This window comes from Nerophis lumbriciformis, linkage group LG10 (genome assembly GCF_033978685.3).
Source record: "Nerophis lumbriciformis linkage group LG10, RoL_Nlum_v2.1, whole genome shotgun sequence".
NCBI lineage: Eukaryota > Metazoa > Chordata > Actinopteri > Syngnathiformes > Syngnathidae > Nerophis > Nerophis lumbriciformis.
In genome coordinates, this window is record NC_084557.2 from 37500692 (window position 1) to 37522702 (window position 22011).

General features: G+C 38.7%; 1 protein-coding gene across 2 annotated transcripts in view; it reads right to left on the reverse strand.

Annotated features, from left to right (window-relative positions):
* Positions 1-22011, reverse strand: part of ska1 (spindle and kinetochore associated complex subunit 1) — a 44452-nt gene that overhangs the window by 12258 nt on the left and 10183 nt on the right. Inside the window, exons 1-5 of one of the 2 annotated variants that reach the window (XM_061969273.2) lie at positions 21729-21861; positions 21375-21460; positions 10733-10848; positions 7775-7869; positions 7431-7568 (exon numbers count right to left, since the gene is read on the reverse strand). In XM_061969273.2, coding sequence (XP_061825257.1) covers positions 7431-7568; positions 7775-7869; positions 10733-10848; positions 21375-21456 — 431 coding nt within the window. In that variant the 5' untranslated portion in view covers positions 21457-21460; positions 21729-21861. Of the gene's footprint in view, positions 1-7430; positions 7569-7774; positions 7870-10732; positions 10849-21374; positions 21461-21728; positions 21862-22011 lie in introns of those variants that run through there. The other variant, XM_061969274.2, reaches the window with a different exon arrangement.

Sequence of the window (22011 nt, forward strand, 5' to 3'; positions counted from 1 at the left end):
GTGGAGTATTTCGCTTATCTTGGCAGTCTTCTTTCAAAGAGAGCTGTCATCGATGCCGAGATCCACCACCGCATTGGTTGTGCCAGCGCAGCTTTTGCTAAGCTCAAGAAAATAGTTTTTGAGAATCGGGTCATCCAGACCAACATCAAGCTTCTTGTATATCAAGCTGTAGTTCTGCCCACTCTGCTCTATGGGGCTGATAGTTGGACCACCTACAGCAGACACCTGAAGGCTCTGGAGCAGTACCACCAGCGATGTCTCCGCAAGATCCTCAGGATCAGCTGGGAAGATAGGCGTACCAACATTAGTGTTCTGAAGGAAGCTAACATGCCCAGTATCACTACAACTGTCAGTCGGCACCAGCTGCGATGGACAGGCCATGTAATTCGCATGCCAGACAGTCGCCTTCCAAAACAGATGTTGTACGGACAACTGACGGAAGGACAACGCACCCAAGGGGGGCAGAAGAAGCGGTATAAAGATAACCTCAAAATCCATCTGAGGAAATGCTGCTTCAACCTCAACACCTGGGAGGAGACTGCCCACCAGAGGGTTTTGTGGAGCAGGATGGTCCATGAAGGCACAGCACGGTTAGAAAAGGACCTCCACCGTGCCGCGGAAACCAAGAGGCAACAAAGAAAGGAGAGATCCACTACCAAAACAGCTCCTCAGACCACCACCACAACCACCACTACTACCACGACAATCACGCACATATGCCCCCACTGCAATAGAGTCTGTGGATCACGGATTGGCCTCCACAGCCACCTGAGGACCCACAGATGACTAGACTCACCAACAGGAGGACTATCATACTCGCGTCGAGTGATCGCCAATGATGATATATACACATTATATATATATATATATATATATTATATATATATATATATATATATACACGTAAAAGCCAGTAAATTAGAATATTTTGAAAAACTTGATTTATTTCAGTAATTGCATTCAAAAGGTGTAACTTGTACATTATATTTATTCATTGCACACAGACTGATGCATTCAAATGTTTATTTCATTTAATTTTGATGATTTGAAGTGGCAACAAATGAAAATCCAAAATTCCGTGTGTCACAAAATTAGAATATTACTTAAGGCTAATACAAAAAGGGGATTTTTAGAAATGTTGGCCAACTGAAAAGTATGAAAATGAAAAATATGAGCATGTACAATACTCAATACTTGGTTGGAGCTCCTTTTGCCTCAATTACTGCGTTAATGCGGCGTGGCATGGAGTCGATGAGTTTCTGGCACTGCTCAGGTGTTATGAGAGCCCAGGTTGCTCTGATAGTGGCCTTCAACTCTTCTGCGTTTTTGGGTCTGGCATTCTGCATCTTCCTTTTCACAATACCCCACAGATTTTCTATGGGGCTAAGGTCAGGGGAGTTGGCGGGCCAATTTAGAACAGAAATACCATGGTCCGTAAACCAGGCACGGGTAGATTTTGCGCTGTGTGCAGGCGCCAAGTCCTGTTGGAACTTGAAATCTCCATCTCCATAGAGCAGGTCAGCAGCAGGAAGCATGAAGTGCTCTAAAACTTGCTGGTAGACGGCTGCGTTGACCCTGGATCTCAGGAAACAGAGTGGACCGACACCAGCAGATGACATGGCACCCCAAACCATCACTGATGGTGGAAACTTTACACTAGACTTCAGGCAACGTGGATCCTGTGCCTCTCCTGTCTTCCTCCAGACTCTGGGACCTCGATTTCCAAAGGAAATGCAAAATTTGCATGGTTGGGTGATGGTTTGGGGTGCCATGTCATCTGCTGGTGTCGGTCCACTCTGTTTGTGCAATGAATAAATATAATGTACAAGTTACACCTTTTGAATGCAATTACTGAAATAAATCAAGTTTTTCAAAATATTCTAATTTACTGGCTTTTACCTGTATGTATATATATATATATATATATATATATATATATATATATATATATATATATATATATATGATATGTGTGTGTATGTTACTCAGTACTTGAGTAGTTTTTTCACAACATACTTTTTACTTTTACTCAAGTAAATATTTGGGTGACTACTCCTTACTTTTACTTGAGTAATAAATCTCTAAAGTAACAGTACTCTTACTTGAGTACAATTTCTGGCTACTCTACCCACCTCTGCTAATAATGTTGTTGTATGCACACTGTGTCGAGCGGAAATGGCCTATCATAGCAGCACAACGGCAGCGTTCTTGCCATCACCATCAACTAGTCAATCGTCCGCGTGAGTATACGTTGTCATCATTACACAAAAACATGAATGTGTCATTTGTATCTGCGTTGTAAATTCATAAACTAAAGCACCGTTTCGCTCTGAGAGGAGCGTTTGGCGTGCCTGTTCAGTGTTTACAAAGACACGCTCCTCTTTAACGCTAACGTTAATTAGTTGTGCAAATACCTTTTACAACATTAACAATTACGTATACTATGTACAAACGAACAATTAACTTTCACTTTAATCATACTATCATTGTTGTGTTATTAAGCAAAATAAGCAAAAGTTTTACTTTTGTTGAAATGTTTACACTGTTGTTACAGAATATTTCGTTTTGCACTTTTTTGTATTGGATGTTTATCTTTATTTTTGCACATTTTAGCAAATAAGCAATACTTTTGTTGAAATGTTTACACTGTTGTTACAGAATATTTCCGTTTTGCACTTTTTTGAATTGGATGTTTATCTTTATTTTTGCACATTTTAAAGCAAAATAAGCAATACTTTTACTTTTGAAATGCTTATACTATTGCAGAATATTAAGATTTGCACTGGATGTTTACTTTTATATTTGCACATTAAAAGCAAATAAGCTACTTTTAATTTTGTTAAATGTTTACATTGTTACAGAATATTTTGTCATGTTGTTGTCAATGTTGACTGAGTGGCCATACTTTTTTTTTTGTAAATAAAAGCCATGCCTTTTGAAAAAACTGGCCTACATTTATTTTTTCATCTTCATTTTAAATAAAAAAAATAATCGGTAAAAGGAAAAATAATCTATAGATTAATCGAAAAAAATAATCTATAGATTAACCGATTAATCGAAAAAATAATCCATAGATTAATCGATAGAAAAATAATCGTTAGCTGCAGCCTTAGTATATATATACACATTGTGTATATATATATATATATATATACATATGTGTATATATGCAATGTGATATACATATATATACTATGTATATATATATATATATGTATATACACACACACACACAAACATAAATATATATATATATATATATATATATATATATATACACACACACACACACATAGTATATATATCACATTGTATATATACACATATGTATATATATACACAATGTGTGTATATATATATATATATATATATATATATATACACGCACACGCACACACACACACACACACACACACACACACACACACACACACACACACACACACACACACACACACACACACACACACACACACACACACACACACACACACAGGGTTTCCCCCACCGCCTCAACTAAAGTCTTAACAAGCTGCTCAGCTTAGTTCTGCCTCTGTCAATACGTCTCTCCAGCATTGTCCCACCCAGAACCATCTGATTGGTTACACACAGAGCGGTAACAGCCAATCAGCAGTGCGTATTCAGAACGCAAGGAGTCAGTGCTCCTGCGGTGTGGTGAGCAGAATGGTGTTTAGCTAGACTGACCATACGTCCTTTTTTCCCAGGATATGTCCTCTTTTGCGGGGCTGTCCGGGCGGGGTTTCTTAAATGCCTCAAATGTTTTGAGTTAGGGTTGCGTGTATTTTCAATGTTCGTTCAGGGTTAAGAACAGGTTAAAAACAAAACAAATTGTGGAGGCGGGCGCACGCAGCAGCATTCGTGAGGGAGGGGCAGAGACAGAGAGCGAGAGAGTCGAGATACAGACAGGACACAAGAGAGATGCCGAAACGTAAATGCAACTGCACGGATGATTTGCGTAAAGGGTATCCGTGTTTTTGCCCTGGCCGTGACACATGGGAAGCAGAATGCACTGTGTGCAAAGCAGGAACGTTTATATCTGTGGCAAATAAAGATCTACAGGCCCATATCGACACTACAAAAAAAAAACTTGTCTGCTGTTTTTTGTTTAAATTTAATTAACCTGTTTTGAGGCATTATTTATGTTTACATTATATACAAGAGGTTATTTTGAATTCTTCTACCTCTGCACTTTTTTCAAAACTATGAATGTTACAGAATATAAGTGTGACTTATTTTCTTATACTGTCAACCAGTGTTGCCGTTAACGCACTTTTTGTGTCTTTTTAAGCATTGAAATCAGAAAGGACACAGATTTTTTTTTTTTTTTTACATACCGCCCGGGTTGCTTGTTTTTTTATTGTCTCGATTATCGCTTTCTGCCAGTGTTTTGTTTTGTTTATATTTGCTTGGTCAAATTTCCGTCCCCGTTTATTGCGTTTTTATTGGTCGTAAATTTTGATTCGCCGAAAGTTACAAATACTGCCTCAGTTTGCACAAGTTTAGCGCGAGGGGCTGTCAAAAGAAAGACTTGATGGTAAACACTAAGGTGAGTGTAAAGTCACCTTTTTAACTTCATCCTGTGCCATGTGTCCAGTAAATGACTTGTTTTAGTCTTTGTGAGTCCATGGAAACTTCACTTTTATCTCCTGCTGTATCTACATCGTTCCAGGATGGAGACAGGCTACCTGTTAGCTTCAAGCTAACCAGCACCCACCAGACACCTCCACTCCAAAAACATACTTTTTAAAATGTGTTTTCTTTTTTTATTATTTATTTTAATGAGTGAAGTAACGTTTATGACAACCTTTTTCCAAAACACAACATAGAATGTGAGATATAACAGGATAATGCATCCATTTATCATTTGTTTTCAAAACGCTTACAAAAAAGTGGGACCCCAAAAATTTACTGTGGGACCCCATTTTTATGACTTGATGGGGTCCCTGGGACCCCATTTTGAAAATTCCTAGCGCCAACACTGCTGTCAACAGAGGAGAAAAAATGCTTTATTTAAATAAATATATTATTTATAAAGGAAGTTCGAGTATCATTGTCAAATTTTCGCATATACAGTATGTGTCCTCTTTTTGGGATTTCAGAATATGGTCAGCCTAGTTTAGCAGGTAAGCTAATAGCGTAACGTTAGCTCACTGTGCGGTGTGTGTGCGTGCGTGTGTGTTACGGACAGCAAAGCCCTGTCTGTCTGAGAGAAAGACAGGCATTATTGACCTACAGTTAACAACTAAGTTATTCTGTGTTGAAGGAGCAAAAAACGACACACACACACACACACACACACACACACACACACACACACACACACACACACACACACACACACACACACACACACACACACACACACACACACACACACACACACACACACACCCAGGTGACAAGTGAGAAACAAATCCCTGCCTCTAGACTTAATATCTCAGGTAAGTAGGACTGTTTTGTGTTTACTTTATGGAAAAAATATCGATATATATCGCCATTCAGCAAATGGAGCGGAAAACACAACCAAAAATTGTAGGCGTCTTCACGCGACGAAGCCAGCCTACTTCACCACAGTCTGTAGTCTATTGCTCCCCCAGGCTGTGGTGGCAGCGATGAGGTGGAGACGTGATGGTGATGGCGACAGGCCGAGTTACACTGTTCCTTACACGCACCCACCCCGTCTGTCCGCCTGTCCCCTGGAGAGACACCACCTTGGATCGGGTCCTCCATCCCGTGCTTTGGCATTTTCCGACCAGCTTCTCATACTTGGTTACTGCAATTTTCTCTGGGAATTTGAGCTGTCTCCCTGGGGTAAACTTTCAGGTGCCAGTCCTAAGCTGTTGCCAGAGACCCCCTGCTTGGCTCCGGCGCTGCTGTGGCTTATGGACTGCGTTGTTGGTTGTTGATGTTTACTGGTAGAGATCCCTGTGCTGATGACCTCTGCGATAATCCGCAGCACTTGGTCATGACGCTAACAGTCGCGTCCGTCTCCCAGTGCCCTTGGGCAGCAGCTCAGGATGTGCTCCATCGATCCAGCTCTTTGGCAAAGAGGGCACGGTGGATTATTGATCAGGTCCCAGCGGAAAAGGTTGGATGGGCTTGAGAGGACATTGTATACCGACTGGATGAGAAATTTGATCCGGTGTGGCTCGGATCGCCATAGCTCTGTCCAATATATATTCTGGTCAGCTGCCATCGGGTCTACGTCCCCTGCTGCCACATCCCTCTGTCCTGCTGCAGTGGGCTTCCTCCACCATTGCTCGCATCACCTCCTGGATCAGTTGACGCCTTTCCTTTTCCTGGGCCTTTTTGTAGGGAGGCCTTGGGTCGCTCATGAGAGCTCCCCGTTCCGATTCCATTGTTCATACTAGCTCGCTGTCGCAAGCCTTCCACTTCCTACCGGTTCTCACTTCTAAGCCGGGGAGAAGACTTTGGTGTCAGTGGAGTCCCTATACAGCAGCACCTCTCGTCCTTGAGTAACCATAAAGTCCTCCGTCAGACTACTAAAGGGCAGTTTCAGCTTGTTGTTCCTCTTGTACAAGGCGTTGCTGCTGAGAATTTGCGGTAAGCCCAACCACTTCCAAGGAAACAGCTGACCTTCCTCTCAAATAACTCGACGGTGGTCATTGGCACATCATAAACCAGCAGTGGCCAGAGGAGTCGTGGGAAAATGCAATGTTGGTAGACACAGATTTTAAACTTGCCTGGTAGCCCTGACATATCCACTGCTGTCAGCCAACTTGTCAACTCCTCTGTTGTTGCTTGGCATGCTGCAGTGTCCTTCAAGGTGCAATCATAAAGCTTGACCAGGCTTTTAACTGGCTTTTCTCCCACAGATAGAGTCTGTGTCTCCTAATGAGAAGCGAAACCGGTCTGTAATCTTAATTATTTATTAATTGATTGATAGCTAAATGGAGGGTGTAGTAGCATCAGCTTCTTTCAAAGCCCATTTTGACACGTATTTCTATCAATGTAGAGTGAAAGTAGCAATATGTAAGCATACAATACATCCTCTCAGTGTGTTTAAAGCCAGCAAGCTAATGTTCACTATTGAACAATTTCTCTTGTGGATCAATAAAGTTTGTCTAAGTCTATTGTACTGTGGAAATGACAGCACTCAACCGTGACATCATCATGTGAGGACAAGCCATAGCTCTCCGTTTAAGCTGTCTACACGCACACGCTGTAGAAAGAATTTTGAAACTTCACCTTGGCTAGCGTTTAAAAGTGTGCATTTTTAAAAGGACAAGTATGTGTTAGTGTGTGGACAAGAGGCCAAAACACATAGAAAAGTATGAGTTTTTAAAGTATCCGCGTTTGTGTGGACATTTCCCTAGAAACTATGTGACATGTGGCAGATGTGAGATGACACCACTTATTTGGCATTTAAAGATTGGAATTCCACTTACTGGGGTATGCGTTCAAACTCATCCACAGTGATGAAGTCCATCTCTTTGACGTAACACTTGGTGTTGTTTTTGACAACTTCGTGCTTGATAAGTTCCAAATTTGCTGCCTGGCCCTGGTTGGTGGAAGGCTCTTTTTCTCTAGAAGAAGATGATAGATTTAATAAAATCACATGATTCAAGTCAGTAATACAGAGGCACTGTTGCAGAAACTTCATTTCCAAGCTTTCACAGGGGTCATAAAAAGGACATGGTGGGCAGTATTTGGCCCACAGGACTTGAGTATAACACTTACGATGAATAGTATTGTGTTAAAAAAAATCTAAAGTAGCAAATAGTTCCCTTACATTTCAGGACATTTGTTCTTGGCAATATGTGCAGGTATGTTGTCCTTAAGGTGCTGGAGACCCTCCAAGTCCTTTTCGAATAACTCTTCAAGTTCCTGAAATCATGAAAATGCACCATTTGAACATATGAAAATTGCTATTATGCCATCGACACAATTTCAAAACCCGGTTTCCTCATCTGGGTCACAGGTGAGATTGATCATCAGGGTACTTCAGGGATAGTGAACTAAATTGTTTTGTGGGCCACATTTTCAGAAAGTTAAGGACCGGGGGGCAGGACTTCTCCCTTCACTATTAGTCTTATTTTCTATAGTCCAGAGAACCAACGTCCTTTACAGTAGACATTTGATTTTGGGCTGTTTATCTTGTCAAAGTTACAGGAGCGCTCTGTTGTTTTAAAGGACATTCTACAAAAAAGCTAGTCAAAGATGTAGATGTAGTGTTTTTAAGAATCTGTTGCAAAAATGTGAGTCCCATACAAGTTTTTAGAACTGAACTAGCGGGCCACCAGTTAAATAGCCCAAAATGGTGAAAAAGAAAATACCTAAAATAGAACCTTGTGGTACACTACTAGTACAACCAAAGAAGTTGAACAAATAACTACTGACTACATCTGAAGTAAACAGGCTACAGCAAAACCTTAATTACATAAATCACATTACGGGAAAAAAAATGGAACTGCCAAAAAGGAGAAGACTTAAAGGGGTGCAATAAAGACTGCCTCAGTTATATAAATCACATGCTTGGGCCTAGTGTTGTGTTTACGAGCAAGGTTAAAATGTAAATGCAGGGATCTGCCAACATTTTGGGTTGCCGACCCCTGGCCTATACCGATATTGATCTGATACAATATCAGCACAAATCATACATACTTTTATCATTTTGTAAGGGGAAATGTTAGAAAAGGTTTGATCACGTGAAATTACTGAAGTTCTTGTTGTATGGCAAAAAAAATAATCAAGATTTTTTTCAATTGATATTGTAATCATGATTAATAATTAATTTGATAACATGAGTATTTGATGTACCACCAAAACTTAACTTCAAATAGGGCTGCACAATTAATCAAATTTTAATCCTGATCACGATTTGGGCAACTACGATTAAACGAGGGTGATCGTCTGCGTTATTAACATTTCAAAAACAGCGCTGTGCTGCATTTCAAACCTAGCACAACCCAACAGTCAGCCAACCACCAGAGGGCGACCGATAGACTGTGAACTCTTGTGAGAGCCAGTAAGAGTGAGTGACAACAGAGGGTGAAGGTAGATCAGCCACAGCTGGTGGCTCCCGGAAATATTAAGAAAAATAAATTAACTATTACATCGGTGCGCCAAAATAACGGATGTAATAACGTTTTATTTGGCCAAAGACATATGTCCTACTACTATTTCAAGCAGTAAAATTAATGAGTTCCTCGATGTCTTTTGTACATAATCTAATTTTTTCACTTGTTTACACTTCATGATCATGGGCTATTTGCAATGGCATATAGCCTTTTGTCTTTGGTACATTTGATTTTATTATTAATCAACTTTGTTTATAGTTTCTTTTTTAAATGAAAGCCAAGATTACATACTGTTTGTTTGAAATAGAAAGTGCAATAAATATGTTTTAATATTTGCCACAACTTGTTTATAAAGTCTTGCCGTGTGTTTACTGGGATGTTCAATCATCTTTTATTTAGCTGCTAACTTTTTCAGTGTTCCAATAACGTCAATACTACTACTACATACTACTAAAATGTTTTGTCATATCATCGAATTGAACGCAGGCTGTGAAGATTGTGTATTCGATGTGAGAGGTATCACTCCTGTTTATTTTTGTTGGCTAAAGTTTTGCACTAAACCACTAGGAGGTGTTGTGAGAGAAAGCTTGTTTATTAGACTGTATCTTCATTAGCCAAACTGCCTTGGGTTTTATATCGATATCAAAAAGTGTACACCATGTTTTTACATGTTGTGGATTTGTTAATTTCACAAAGTTACTTTAAAAAACCATTCATGCGCTTTGTTAATGTTTTATGGTGTATAGTTAATTCCTATATGACATATTTCTGCTCAAACTCTTAATGGATCCCCAATACAGCATGTACGTGTATATGTAAATGTGCATTATTAAAAAAAATGGTAAAAATAGAGATAATGGCATCAAGTAATGTGAAAAGGCTGACATGTTGATGCTATTATTGAACATAGAAACAAATGTTGCCTTTAAATATATGGATAACGCTTATAGCCTTATTAGATATTATGTTCACACCCCAACCCAACACTGTTTTACCTAATAATGAATAATCCTGATTAATAATCATGATTTCACTATTGATAAAAAATAATCTTAATTATTAATTTGGCCATAATTGTGCAGCCCTATGTATTAGACTAGATCTCATATATGAACATTATCTTTATTTATATGGACAAAAAGTGCAGTTACGTCTTATGGCTATCAGGTGCCATCTTACAAAATTATTACATTTGTTTTTATTTGTTTATCTCTTATGTCCACAAGGTGCTATCTTGCACAATTTCCACATTTATTTTTACTTAATTATGTTATTATTTTTTGTATGCCATATTTGCCATATATGCCATATTGTTTATAATACTTGGGTTGTTTTCATATGCACATTCAATTTCTACTTGAGGTCCAAGTACAATGTTCTTAACTACAGTAATGGTTCTTCTTCAAAGTAAATAATTTGAATGTGTTGTTTGTGTTTTTTTTAAATAAAACTTGGTTAAAATATTTCAGTACAAGTACTTTTTGAAAATTTTGAGCATATTTAAAAATACCATGATAATAATTATAACCGTGATAATTTTGGTCATAATAACCATGACAAGAAATGTTCATACCGTGACATCCCTATTTTTGTTGAACCATGCAGAGTGTGTTAGATATAAGCAAAGTGACAAAAATAAAGTCTATGATATAGCTGAAGCAACAGTTTACCTTCAAGGAATTTAGTTCGTCTTTCTGACGGCCAACATGTTTTTCAAATTCTTCCAGAAGACTCTCCAGCGCAAAAAGTTCTTGTCCAAGTTTTTTAATTTTAGTTTGAGGCACCTCTAGATGTGGAGAGAGGAAAAACAATGAATACTCCAAAGATAAACAATAAGTAAATATGTCAATTCCAGTCTTGTATAAAGTACCCAAAACCTTTAGGAATAATTGAGATTAGAACTGCCAAAATTAAGGCAAAATTGTATTTAAGGTTAAAGCAGTTAAGTTGAATTTTGCAAAGCTTTGTTAAAGGGGAACTGCACTTTTTTTGTGGAATTTTTCCTATTTTTCACATTCATTATGAGAGACAAGAACACAGCTTTTTTTTTTAAAAACGATTTTAAAGATGATAAAAAAACGCTTGAAAGACGCGGCTAATGGGAGTCACTGTTGTAGACATCAAAGCTGTCTTGCAAAAAACATCAAAATTCTCCAGCAACGTTTTATATACAAATGCAAGTCTATATATAATGTAGTAACAGACATGTTTATACCAATATGTAATATGTTCAATATTTACCGTATTTTGATAATTTTATAATTTCCTTGACTGATTTCATTCACGCATTGATTTCTGTTTTCATAGCAGTGTGTCCCGACTTCCGGAATCAAACACGAGTGTGTGTTCTAATTATGGCAGACTTAGTAACAGACAACGAAAACAACTATTTTTGGACAAATTTACAACCTTGTACTTTTAGAAGCTAAATATACTGCTGCTTATAGAAGCGAGCACGAAGGAAGAGTGAGAAATTGGAGCAGACGGAAGCTGGGAAAGGGGGATGAAAGCAATTGACGCTATAAATATGGAACTTGGAGCAAAGCTATTTCGACATAAATGTATTGCTTCCTCCAAATCAACAGGATGTGTCAGTCTAGCTTGACTAGACTGACAACTTATCCATCGAGTGAGTCACTTTAATATCGATCACTATACATACAGCACGCCATGCGTGTTAGTACAACTACAGTACACAGGCTGTCTGGCTAGCTGTGTACAAACAAAACATAAAATGTGGGCAAATACTGTAATATGATTGTTCATGTATTTCAGTGCATTACAAACTCAAACGCGTTTAATATTGTTGTAAAGCTATCTTATCTCTTGTCGTAGTTAGCTTTTGCGCCTTATTACGTAGCACGCCGATGTGTTCTTACGATAGAAAAAGAGTTCAGTTGCTACAGCTTGGTTATTAAACGGGTTACGAAACATAAATTAAGTATTGTTGACTGTTTTTAAATGCATTTTAAAGTGATTTAGAGGTAGAAGGGATTGCTCCCATTAGCTGCATTGTAGCAACCTAGAACAAGCCGATTTTTATGTTAGAAAGCAACAAAAAAAAATTTTGTCTTCTTGTCTCTCATAATGATTGTGAACGTTAAGTACAATTCTAAAAAAAACTGCAGTTCCCCTTTAAGTTAACTCACCAAGCCTGTTTGGAACAAAACATGTTTGGAATTAATTTAGTCGATTAAGCTCATTGAAAAAAATAACTAAATCAATGGTTTTGAAAGACATGTAGTCGAAACTGTTTGTGGGCACTAAAATAAGTAGTTACCGGTATGTAAAATACATTAAAACAACTTACTAGACAAGTACTGTAAATAAGTATTTATATTGTATATCTTTACTGAAAAATGGGAGTGCGACAAAATATTGATATGGCAAACTATCGCAGTAATTGACCTTAAGTTGAATTATCAATTCGCTTTTTCAGTGTTGTTTTTTGGTATTATTATTTAAATATAGCCTCTATACATTAAACGTGTAAACCACTGGAGAGTGCAGTGCACCCAAATCCAAAGAAAAAGGGGCTACGCATTGGACGTCGAGGGCCACAAAGTCTTATAAGATCATTGCTGTGCATGTTATTAATAACAATTTTATTTTAACGGCCACCTAAACCTGGCTACCGGCATATACAATGTTTCAGATTTGATCAATTTAAGAGATATGTTTAAAATGGTGTCACTGTCTGTCAGACACATAAAAAAAAAACATTTACAGTTGTTACTAAAACTGTGTCATAGTTTTTGCACGACTGCTGTTTGTACTGTGTAAGTTATGCTGCAAAGTATAAACCATCAAATGTATATTTTGTTTTTGTTTCACCTCTATATAGATATCTTATTAAGAGCAATATATTGATCATTGTCGTACAGCAGGGGTGTCAAGCTTACAGCCCCTGGGCCGGATCAGGCCCTCGAACAGGTTTTATCCGGCCCGCGGGATGAGTTTGCCAAGTATAAAAATGAGCCGAAATTTTTTAATGAAAGAAAGTGATGTTCTAAATGTGTCTACTAGATTTCGTAATAGCAGTTATTTGTATCTTTGTATATTATGCAACATATGTAAAAAAATAAAATAAACCACATGTTAGTGCACCAATCGAGGAAAATGAGCAAACTACATAAATAACATCCTGTTTTTGATTTTGATATTATTTTTTTAAATCTTGATAGATAGATAAACATTATCACATAATTTATTCAGTAAGTATAAATAACGACAAATAAAAGATAGAATACTATTAACCACAACCGCATGTAAGTGTAAAAAAACACCAACAACATTATGATTTGTACATTTTCAGAACGTGCTTGTTCTATTTTAAAACAAAGAAAACAATCGGAAGTTGTCTTTATTTTTAAGTTATCGTGCCGTGATTTTACCAGTCCGGTGTTGTGCCGGGAAACGCACCCCTGCCGTAAAATGCTTACGTCACTCGGTTACGTCACTCGTCTCGAAAAGTATATCTAAACTCGGCTGTTGGCTGAAATCGCCTCTTTCGGCATAAAAAAGTACATAAAGTGAAATAATCCAAGTTTTCTTTACTTGTGGATGGATTAAAAATTGTGAGCCTTTAATGATTTCGCCGTCATTCAAGTGGCTGAAATCGCCTCTTTCGGCATAATAAAGTACATAAAGTGAAATTATCCTTACTTGTGGATGGATTCCAAATTGTGAGCCTTTAATGATTTCGCCGTCATTAGATCAGATAAGGCGAAAACAATAACCAATTAATATTGGAATATTTGCTGTCCCGAAAATGTAGTATTGTCTACCTTGACAGCTATACTGTAAAGAATATATACACCAAAGTAAACCTCTATATGTACTTTTTTAGAGACATCAAGGAGAACGAATGTTTGCTGCTTCATTCGACGTGTTATCGTGATCCAATACTCGTATTTTAAAAATATGACATTTTCTTTAACTTTAAGGAGCTCATGGGTGGATGGATGGATGAATAAATAGATGAATGCATCTGATATCTACCATTGATTTGGTTTTAAGAAGTTTCAAATTGAACATTCACAAATAACGTTACCAAAAGTACCCGAAGTACCAGAGGCGGAGTTATGGGGGGGTGCATTTCCCACCTGCCATAGAATGCACCCCCCCATCTATCTCTGGCTAGGAAGGTCATAGAGACATGAAACTCACCCTGATTACTCATCATAGCCCCCCCTGTATACACTGAAAACCATGTGAAAATTGGACTACCAGAAGTGGAGTTATGATGGGGGTGCATTTTCCACCTGCCATAGAATGCACCCCCCACCTATCTCTGGCTAGGAAGGTCATAGAGACATGACACTCACCCTGGTGACTCATCATAGCCCCCCCTGTATACATTGAAAACCATGTGAAAATTGGACTACCAGAAGTGGAGTTATGATGGGGGTGCATTTCCCACTTGCCATAGAATGCACCCCCCACCTATCTCTGGCTAGGAAGGTCATAGAGACATGACACTCACCCTGGTGACTCATCATAGCCCCCCCTGTATACATTGAAAACCATGTGATGATCGGACTACCAGAAGTGGAGTTATGAGGGGGTGCATTTTCCGGCAAGACGTTGTTTCCACCTGCCATAGAATGCACCCCCCATCTATCTCTGGCTAGGAAGGTCATAGAGACATGAAACTCACCCTGATTACTCATCATAGCCCCCCCTGTATACACTGAAAACCATGTGAAAATTGGACTACCAGAAGTGGAGTTATGATGGGGGTGCATTTTCCACCTGCCATAGAATGCACCCCCCACCTATCTCTGGCTAGGAAGGTTATAGAGACATGAAACTCACCCTGGTTACTCATCATAGCCCCCCCTGTATACACGAAAACCATGTGAAAATTGGACAACCAAGTTGGAGAGCAGGTCTGGCGGCAGAACATCAGGAACCAGCAGAGGAAGGGTGGAAAGTTGGAGGCAAACTTCCTGGGCCCGTACACAGTAATAGCACTGGAGGGAAAAAGTGCAGATCTGGAAGGACAAAATGGTAAAGTTTTCCACAACCCCTTCTACACCACCTCAGACACCCGCTGCTTCATATCCAGCAAAGACACACCGCCCCACCGTCATTCGTCTGGCCAAATCCACCATAACAGCACCTCCACCTCCACCAGCCTCCTCACCTCCACCTCCACCAGCCTCCTTACCTCCAGCTGCACAAGCCTCCTCACCTCCACCAGCCTCATCACCTCCAGCTGCACAAGCCTCCTCACCTCCAGCTGCACCAGCCTCCTCACCTCCAGCTGCTTGTTTTGGAGAGGTAGAGGGAAAAACTCCAAAATATAAAAAAAACTTCAATCCAAAAATGTAAGTTTTTTGTCATTCTGTGCTTACTCAGTTGGAGAAAAAAGTTATGAGCGTAACGCTTGTTACTCCTTTGTTGCATTCATGCAAAATGAACACAACTCATAATTTTCAGAAAAGGAAATCGTAACATTTTTAAGAATTGTGGTTGAAATGGAAAATATGTTTTTGAGAAGGGGTTTTATGTTATAATAATAGGTTAATGAATACAGCATGTTTCATGGTTTGATATGGTTCATCTTCTGCAGATGTGAAAGAGGCATTTGCAGGGAAGAAGGCCCATGTCCTTCTTTCAAAGATTGAAAAGTTTCAATTGTATTTTTGGGACATCCAGAAGGTTGGTCCCAGCCAGGAGCTTGAGAGTGAGGTATTATGCTGTCATTTTTGTCTGATGCCTTTACATCACTTCACATATGTGCAATTCTGGACTATACACATTTTAATCAGGATTATTTTCTATTGATAAAGTTAATAATACATAAATTGCAATTTGGTGACCGGCAAAATTAGTTGATAACTGGTCCTCCTTACTGAATATATGTAGCATTTACACACAGAGTCAGTCAACATATGGAACTGCATGTCTCACGCACAATTCATTTATTTTTCAATCTTTCATAGGTAATCAATGCCTACCTCACCTGTCTTGTGAGGAACCACAATAAAACCAGTGCAGGAGAGGCTGGTGTCAGACAGTTTTTCAATGACGGCAATTTGGCTAGGGAATATACCAAGACTCCGGACAGTATGTATAGGAGACTGTTATGCACATGGAATTTGTTTCTTTGATTATGCAATACATTTTCATTAGTTCCTCTTATTTACAGCTCAATCCAATGGCATTCTCCATCCTTGTGGGAATCATGAATGAACACCACCACTGGATGTTGACGTACTGTGCAAATCTTGCTTTTATAAGATCTGTATCAGTGGTTTTGAAGGCCCTCTATACTTTCAAGGGTTGAACTCCCTTTCAAATGCAATTTCTGAAGTCTAAAATATTTTCATGTACCATTTCAATCTTACAGATGAATATGTCTAATAGTAGGTTTGTGCCTCACTTATCTTGTTTCCATGTTAAAAATACAAAGGTCATCTACCCACATGAGAGGAGATGCCTTTTTTTGGATCCATTGGGGGAATCTAAAAGGAACATTCAGAGATGCCTGGAGTCAACAAGGTATTTTTTTCCATTAAAGGATGATGTCTGATACATAGTACTTGCACTATAACGTCAGACAAAAAGCAGCTCTAAGTGCTGCTAAATGACAATGGTGCAATAGTTTTTACAAGTAATATTTCTATCATTAAGGGCCTTTATGCGAAAGAAAGACTGCAATGTGACAAGGTGGGCATGCAGCACCCTGGCCCATGCACGCCAGCAAGATGGCACATCATGTGGTGTCCTGGCCTTAAAAGTAAGTGTACTGTAAACTACTGAAACAATGTGGACAACCTCAAGGTCATTGCCTTTTTTCATAAGAGAAATCCATGACCTGGTTTCTTACATGTTTGTGATATGTACCATTAAGTAGCCCAAAATGTTGATGTTAACAAGAATAACTTGCGTAGTAAAAGTAAAAACATGGATCTTAGCATCTTGCTAGTTTATGTAATATGCGCTAACCTAAGTTTTTTTTAGTTTGCAGAGAAAATATTGAAAGGGCAGCAAATTAACATTGAGACGCACCTTACGGCTGTGAACAATTTGAGACTGGATATTGCCACTGTTCTCCTTCAAGAAACAGGTGAATTTTATTTTTAGCAGATCAATATTAATTACTTCATGTTTGAGCTGTTTTAAATCCCATGCCCTTCAGTTGAAATGACAGGGGAAGGGGTAAATCATGATAGAGGAATGTACAGCACTGTATCAAAATGCTTAGTTCAAACCTGAAATGGCCCATAACCTTGGTACAAGACACTATATTGTACCAATTTATAAATGCTGGATATTCTGGAATTATTTAAGTAACATTAATAGTGCATGTGTGGAAGGGGTCCTCTGGGTCCTACTGTCTCACTTTCTTTTAACCCTCTATGTCAGGGTTCCCCAAACTTTTTGACTCGGGGGCCGCATTGGGTTAAAAAAATTTGGCCGGGGGCCAGGCTGTATATGTATATATACCGTATATATATATATATATATATATATAAACATTGTCTTTATAATCTGTTTTGTCATTTAACATCAATTAACATTGATGTTCATCAACATTCAACATTGTCACGTTATCTATGGGAAAATTCATTTTTAGACAATATGATTTGCCTGAGCAGCTAGGAGACACCAAGAGTAACAAGCGGTAGAAAATGGATTAGAAAAGAAAGATTAAAAAAAAATAAAATTTAAAAATTTAAAATAAAAACTTTTTGTTTAACTTGGGACTTCCTGTGGGCCGGATTTTGGATGCTGGGGCGCCGGATCCGGCCCGCGGGCCGTAGTTTGGGGACCCCTGCTCTAGGTAATACAAGACAGTCTTGATTTTAAGCATTTGAAAATTGGTTGACTGCTTAACATATTGCTTTACTTTAACACATTTAAAAACAGATTCTAACATGTAACTATTTCTCGGTAAATGATGACGTATTTCAAATGAGGTTTGCCACTAACATTTTTAAACCATAAAAAATATTGATGGCACAGATTAAATCAAATAATCAGGACAGTCTAATACAATTACATATTACTGGAGTTTATTTTAATTTCAGCAAGATATTTGAAGAAATTCGAGAGTGAATATTGATGCATACTCTTTTTCGGAACAGATGATCTCAGCAAGGTCTGTCACAGCTGTGGGATGGAGGAGAGCGATAACCCTCATTGGGTACGTTTTCACTGTGCAATACAGTCAGGCAGTGAAATAGCAGGGCGTAGATAACATCATTATTGTAGTAAAATGGAAAATGTATTTTGGTGACAATACATAATGCGTATGCGTTCAAACAGTGTACCTTCAGTTTTAATGTGTTTGTGTACAAATTGGTTGAATGATAAAGAGGTAAAAAAATAAAAAATTGTAATAAGCCCTACAAATGTTAGTGAAACCAACAAATACGGAACAGTTTACTGAACTCTTCCATGACCTACTCCCTCATTTCATTCAAAAGCTGGAAAAAGGTCTCAGTCCATTTCATGTGTAGTATGAGCAAGTGGATTCTGTGGCTGTGAAGTCTCGATATGGAGCTGTAACAGTGATAATGATGAATTATTTAAATTCGGAAGTTATATACATTTAATGGCCCAATTTATCTGCCTCCTCACCTCCATCCTCCTCCCCCACCTTAGATCTGCTGTGACATCTGTGATAGGTGGTTTCACCACGAGTGTGTCCTGAGGCCAGATGTGGATGGGGATTACCTGTGCCCTGCGTGTTCATGATGAGGGATGGAGTGTTGGAAGTATTAAACTATATTTATGTTATCCCCTTCTGCCCAATATATAATAATATTTCTGTTTATAGATGTATAGTTTTTTATGAGGAGTTACATTTTATTACAAAAAAGTGTTCTATTTTGATTGTCTTTGTGTTCACTTTATTTGACGTTTGACTTTGAATATTGTATATATAAATTATTTAACTATTGGTGGATTTTGTTATTTGTTTGTATTAAAAGAAATTGCATTATACCTTGTTTGATAAGACATTATATTTCTTCTCCTCTGACCTGAAAAAACCTATTTAATTACCAGACTGGTTTCAGATTATATTATCGTAATACCGATGTATTTATGATGTTTGGTGTGAAAGGGACTTTATCTCTATTGTGAGGTAAACTTTGTTAGAGAAGTCCCATGTACCAAGAGCTGGGGACACTGTACATAGCAAGAAAAACATAGGGGGTGCATTCTCAGGCAGCTGGCCTGAACGTCCTGCCTGAAAATTCACCCCCCCCGCCCCCCCATAACTCCACCTCTGGAGGTCCAATTTTCACATGGTTTTCACTCTACACAGGGGGGGCTATGATGAGTCACCAGGGTGAGTGTCATGTCTCTATGACCTTCCTAGCCAGAGATAGATGGGGGGTGCATTCTATGGCAGGTGGAAACAACGTCTTGCCGGAAAATGCACCCCCCCATAACTCCACTTCTGGTAATCCGATCATCACATGGTTTTCAGTGTATACAGGGGGGGGCTATGATGAGTCACCAGGGTGAGTGTCATGTCTCTATGACCTTCCTAGCCAGAGATAGGTGGGGGGTGCATTCTATGGCAGGTGGGAAATGCACCCCCATCATAACTCCACTTCTGGTAGTCCAATTTTCACATGGTTTTCAGTGTATACAGGGGGGGCTATGATGAGTAACCAGGGTGAGTTTCATGTCTCTATGACCTTCCTAGCCAGAGATAGATGGGGGGTGCATTCTATGGCAGGTGGAAACAACGTCTTGCCGGAAAATGCACCCCCCCCCCATAACTCCACTTCTGGTAGTCCGATCATCACATGGTTTTCAGTGTATATAGGGGGGGCTATGATGAGTCACCAGGGTGAGTTTCATGTCTCTATGACCTTCCTAGCCAGAGATAGATGGGGGGGTGCATTCTATGGCAGGTGGGAAATGCACCCCCCCATAACTCCGCCTCTGGTACTTCGGGTACTTTTGGTAACGTTATTTGTGAATGTTCAATTTGAAACTTCTTAAAACCAAATCAATGGTAGATATCAGATGCATTCATTTATTTATTCATCCATCCATCCACCCATGAGCTCCTTAAAGTTAAAGAAAATGTCATTTTTAAAATACAAGTATTGGATCACGACAACACGTCGAATTAAGCAGCAAACATTTGTTCTCCTTGATGTCTCTAAAAAAGTACATATAGAGGTTTACTTTGGTGTACATATTCTTTACAGTATAGCTGTCAATTAAAGTAGACAATACTACATTTTCGGGACAGCAAATATTCCAATATTAATTGGTTATTGTTTTCGCCTTATCTGATCTAATGACGGCAAATCATTAAAAGCTCACAATTTGGAATCCATCCACAAGTAAGGATAATTTCACTTTATGTACTTTATTATGCCGAAAGAGGCGATTTCAGCCATTTGAATGACGGCGAAATCATTAAAGGCTCACAATTTTTAATTCATCCACAAGTAAAGAAAACTTGGATTATTTCACTTTATGTACTTTTTTATGCCAAAAGAGGCGATTTCAGCCAACAGCCGAGTTTAGATATACTTTTCGAGACGAGTGACGTAAGCGCGCTCCCGCGTCAGGGGGTGCATTTTACGGCAGGGGTGCGTTTCCCGGTGTTGTACCGAAATCTGTTACCCATCGGAATTTGTAACTCCAGGGGGCGATGTTCCCATGATGTTTGTTTGATGGTTAAACGGCAAGCCCAAAGAGGAGGAGAAGAAGAACGCTTGCGTAAATGGCGTAAACTATCCTGCTGAAACGTCAGTTGTCAGAATTTCAGCATTAATAATAACAATGGACTCATACTATAATGAAAGTAAATCATTGATTTCCAGAATATGTGTAATTTATTAATGCTGAAATTCTGACAACTGACGTTTCATCCCATGATAGCTTTTAATCCGGAAAATGTATGTGTGAGAGAGAATCAACAGCTGATACAATGGACTCATACTATAATGAAAGTAAGTCATTGATTTCCAGAATATGTGTAATTTATTAATGCTGAAATTCTGACAACTGACGTTTCAGCATTAAGGATAGTTTACGCAAGCGTTCTTCTTCTCCTCCTCTTTGGGCTTGCCGTTTAACTATCAAACAAACGCCATGGGAACATCACCCCCTGGAGTTACAAATTCCGATGGGTAACAGATTTCGGTACAACACCGGCCCACTTGGGAGTACATTTTTCTCCATATGGCCCCTGATCGAAAATGAGTTTTACACCCCTGCCGTACAGTATTGCCGTATCGAGATAGTATGACAGTGAGCCATTTATGGCATATCGTATAGATTTCAAGCCCTACTGTACAATACTGATAGCAAATACATTCTTACCTGTAACTGACAGATCCAACACGCGTTGGATGGACGAAATCCTGTCGTTAATGTGGTGGTTGATACTCTCCATGTCACTCATTTTTCTAACAAAATAGAAATAACGATGTTACTGAACTGAAAGTTGATGTTTGCACTATTTTGTAGCGAAAAGGCAGCACGTTGTTCGTAATGTATTCCGTTATTGTGTGAATTCAACAAAACGTCTTAAAAGTGAATGTTCAGTGTGACAACATTGGCAAAAGTTACTTCCGTCGTCATGAAAAAACAGGACCCGACTGTGGAATGGATCAAATAGACAGTAAAAGTTTTGGTCGGGAATAAAGCAAAAATAAAACAGTTCAACGTACTTACTTCAAGTTTTGTTTTCTGCTGCGTCGTTCAAATCGGATTCTCCCGGTTTAAGTTCTTCTTCGTCTTCTTTTTCTTATTCGTCCTCTTAGTAATTGGCTGGCAACCTCGCTATTTGGTGCATTACCGCCACCAGCTGGACGAGGGTGTAAAACGGCAGGTTACGCAGTACTATATATAAATCTAACAGTAATAATAATAACACTAATGTTGTTTACGTTGTTATTATGATAAACTGCATAAAAATACATTAATAAATAAGCAAGTTATGATTGTCAATAAACAA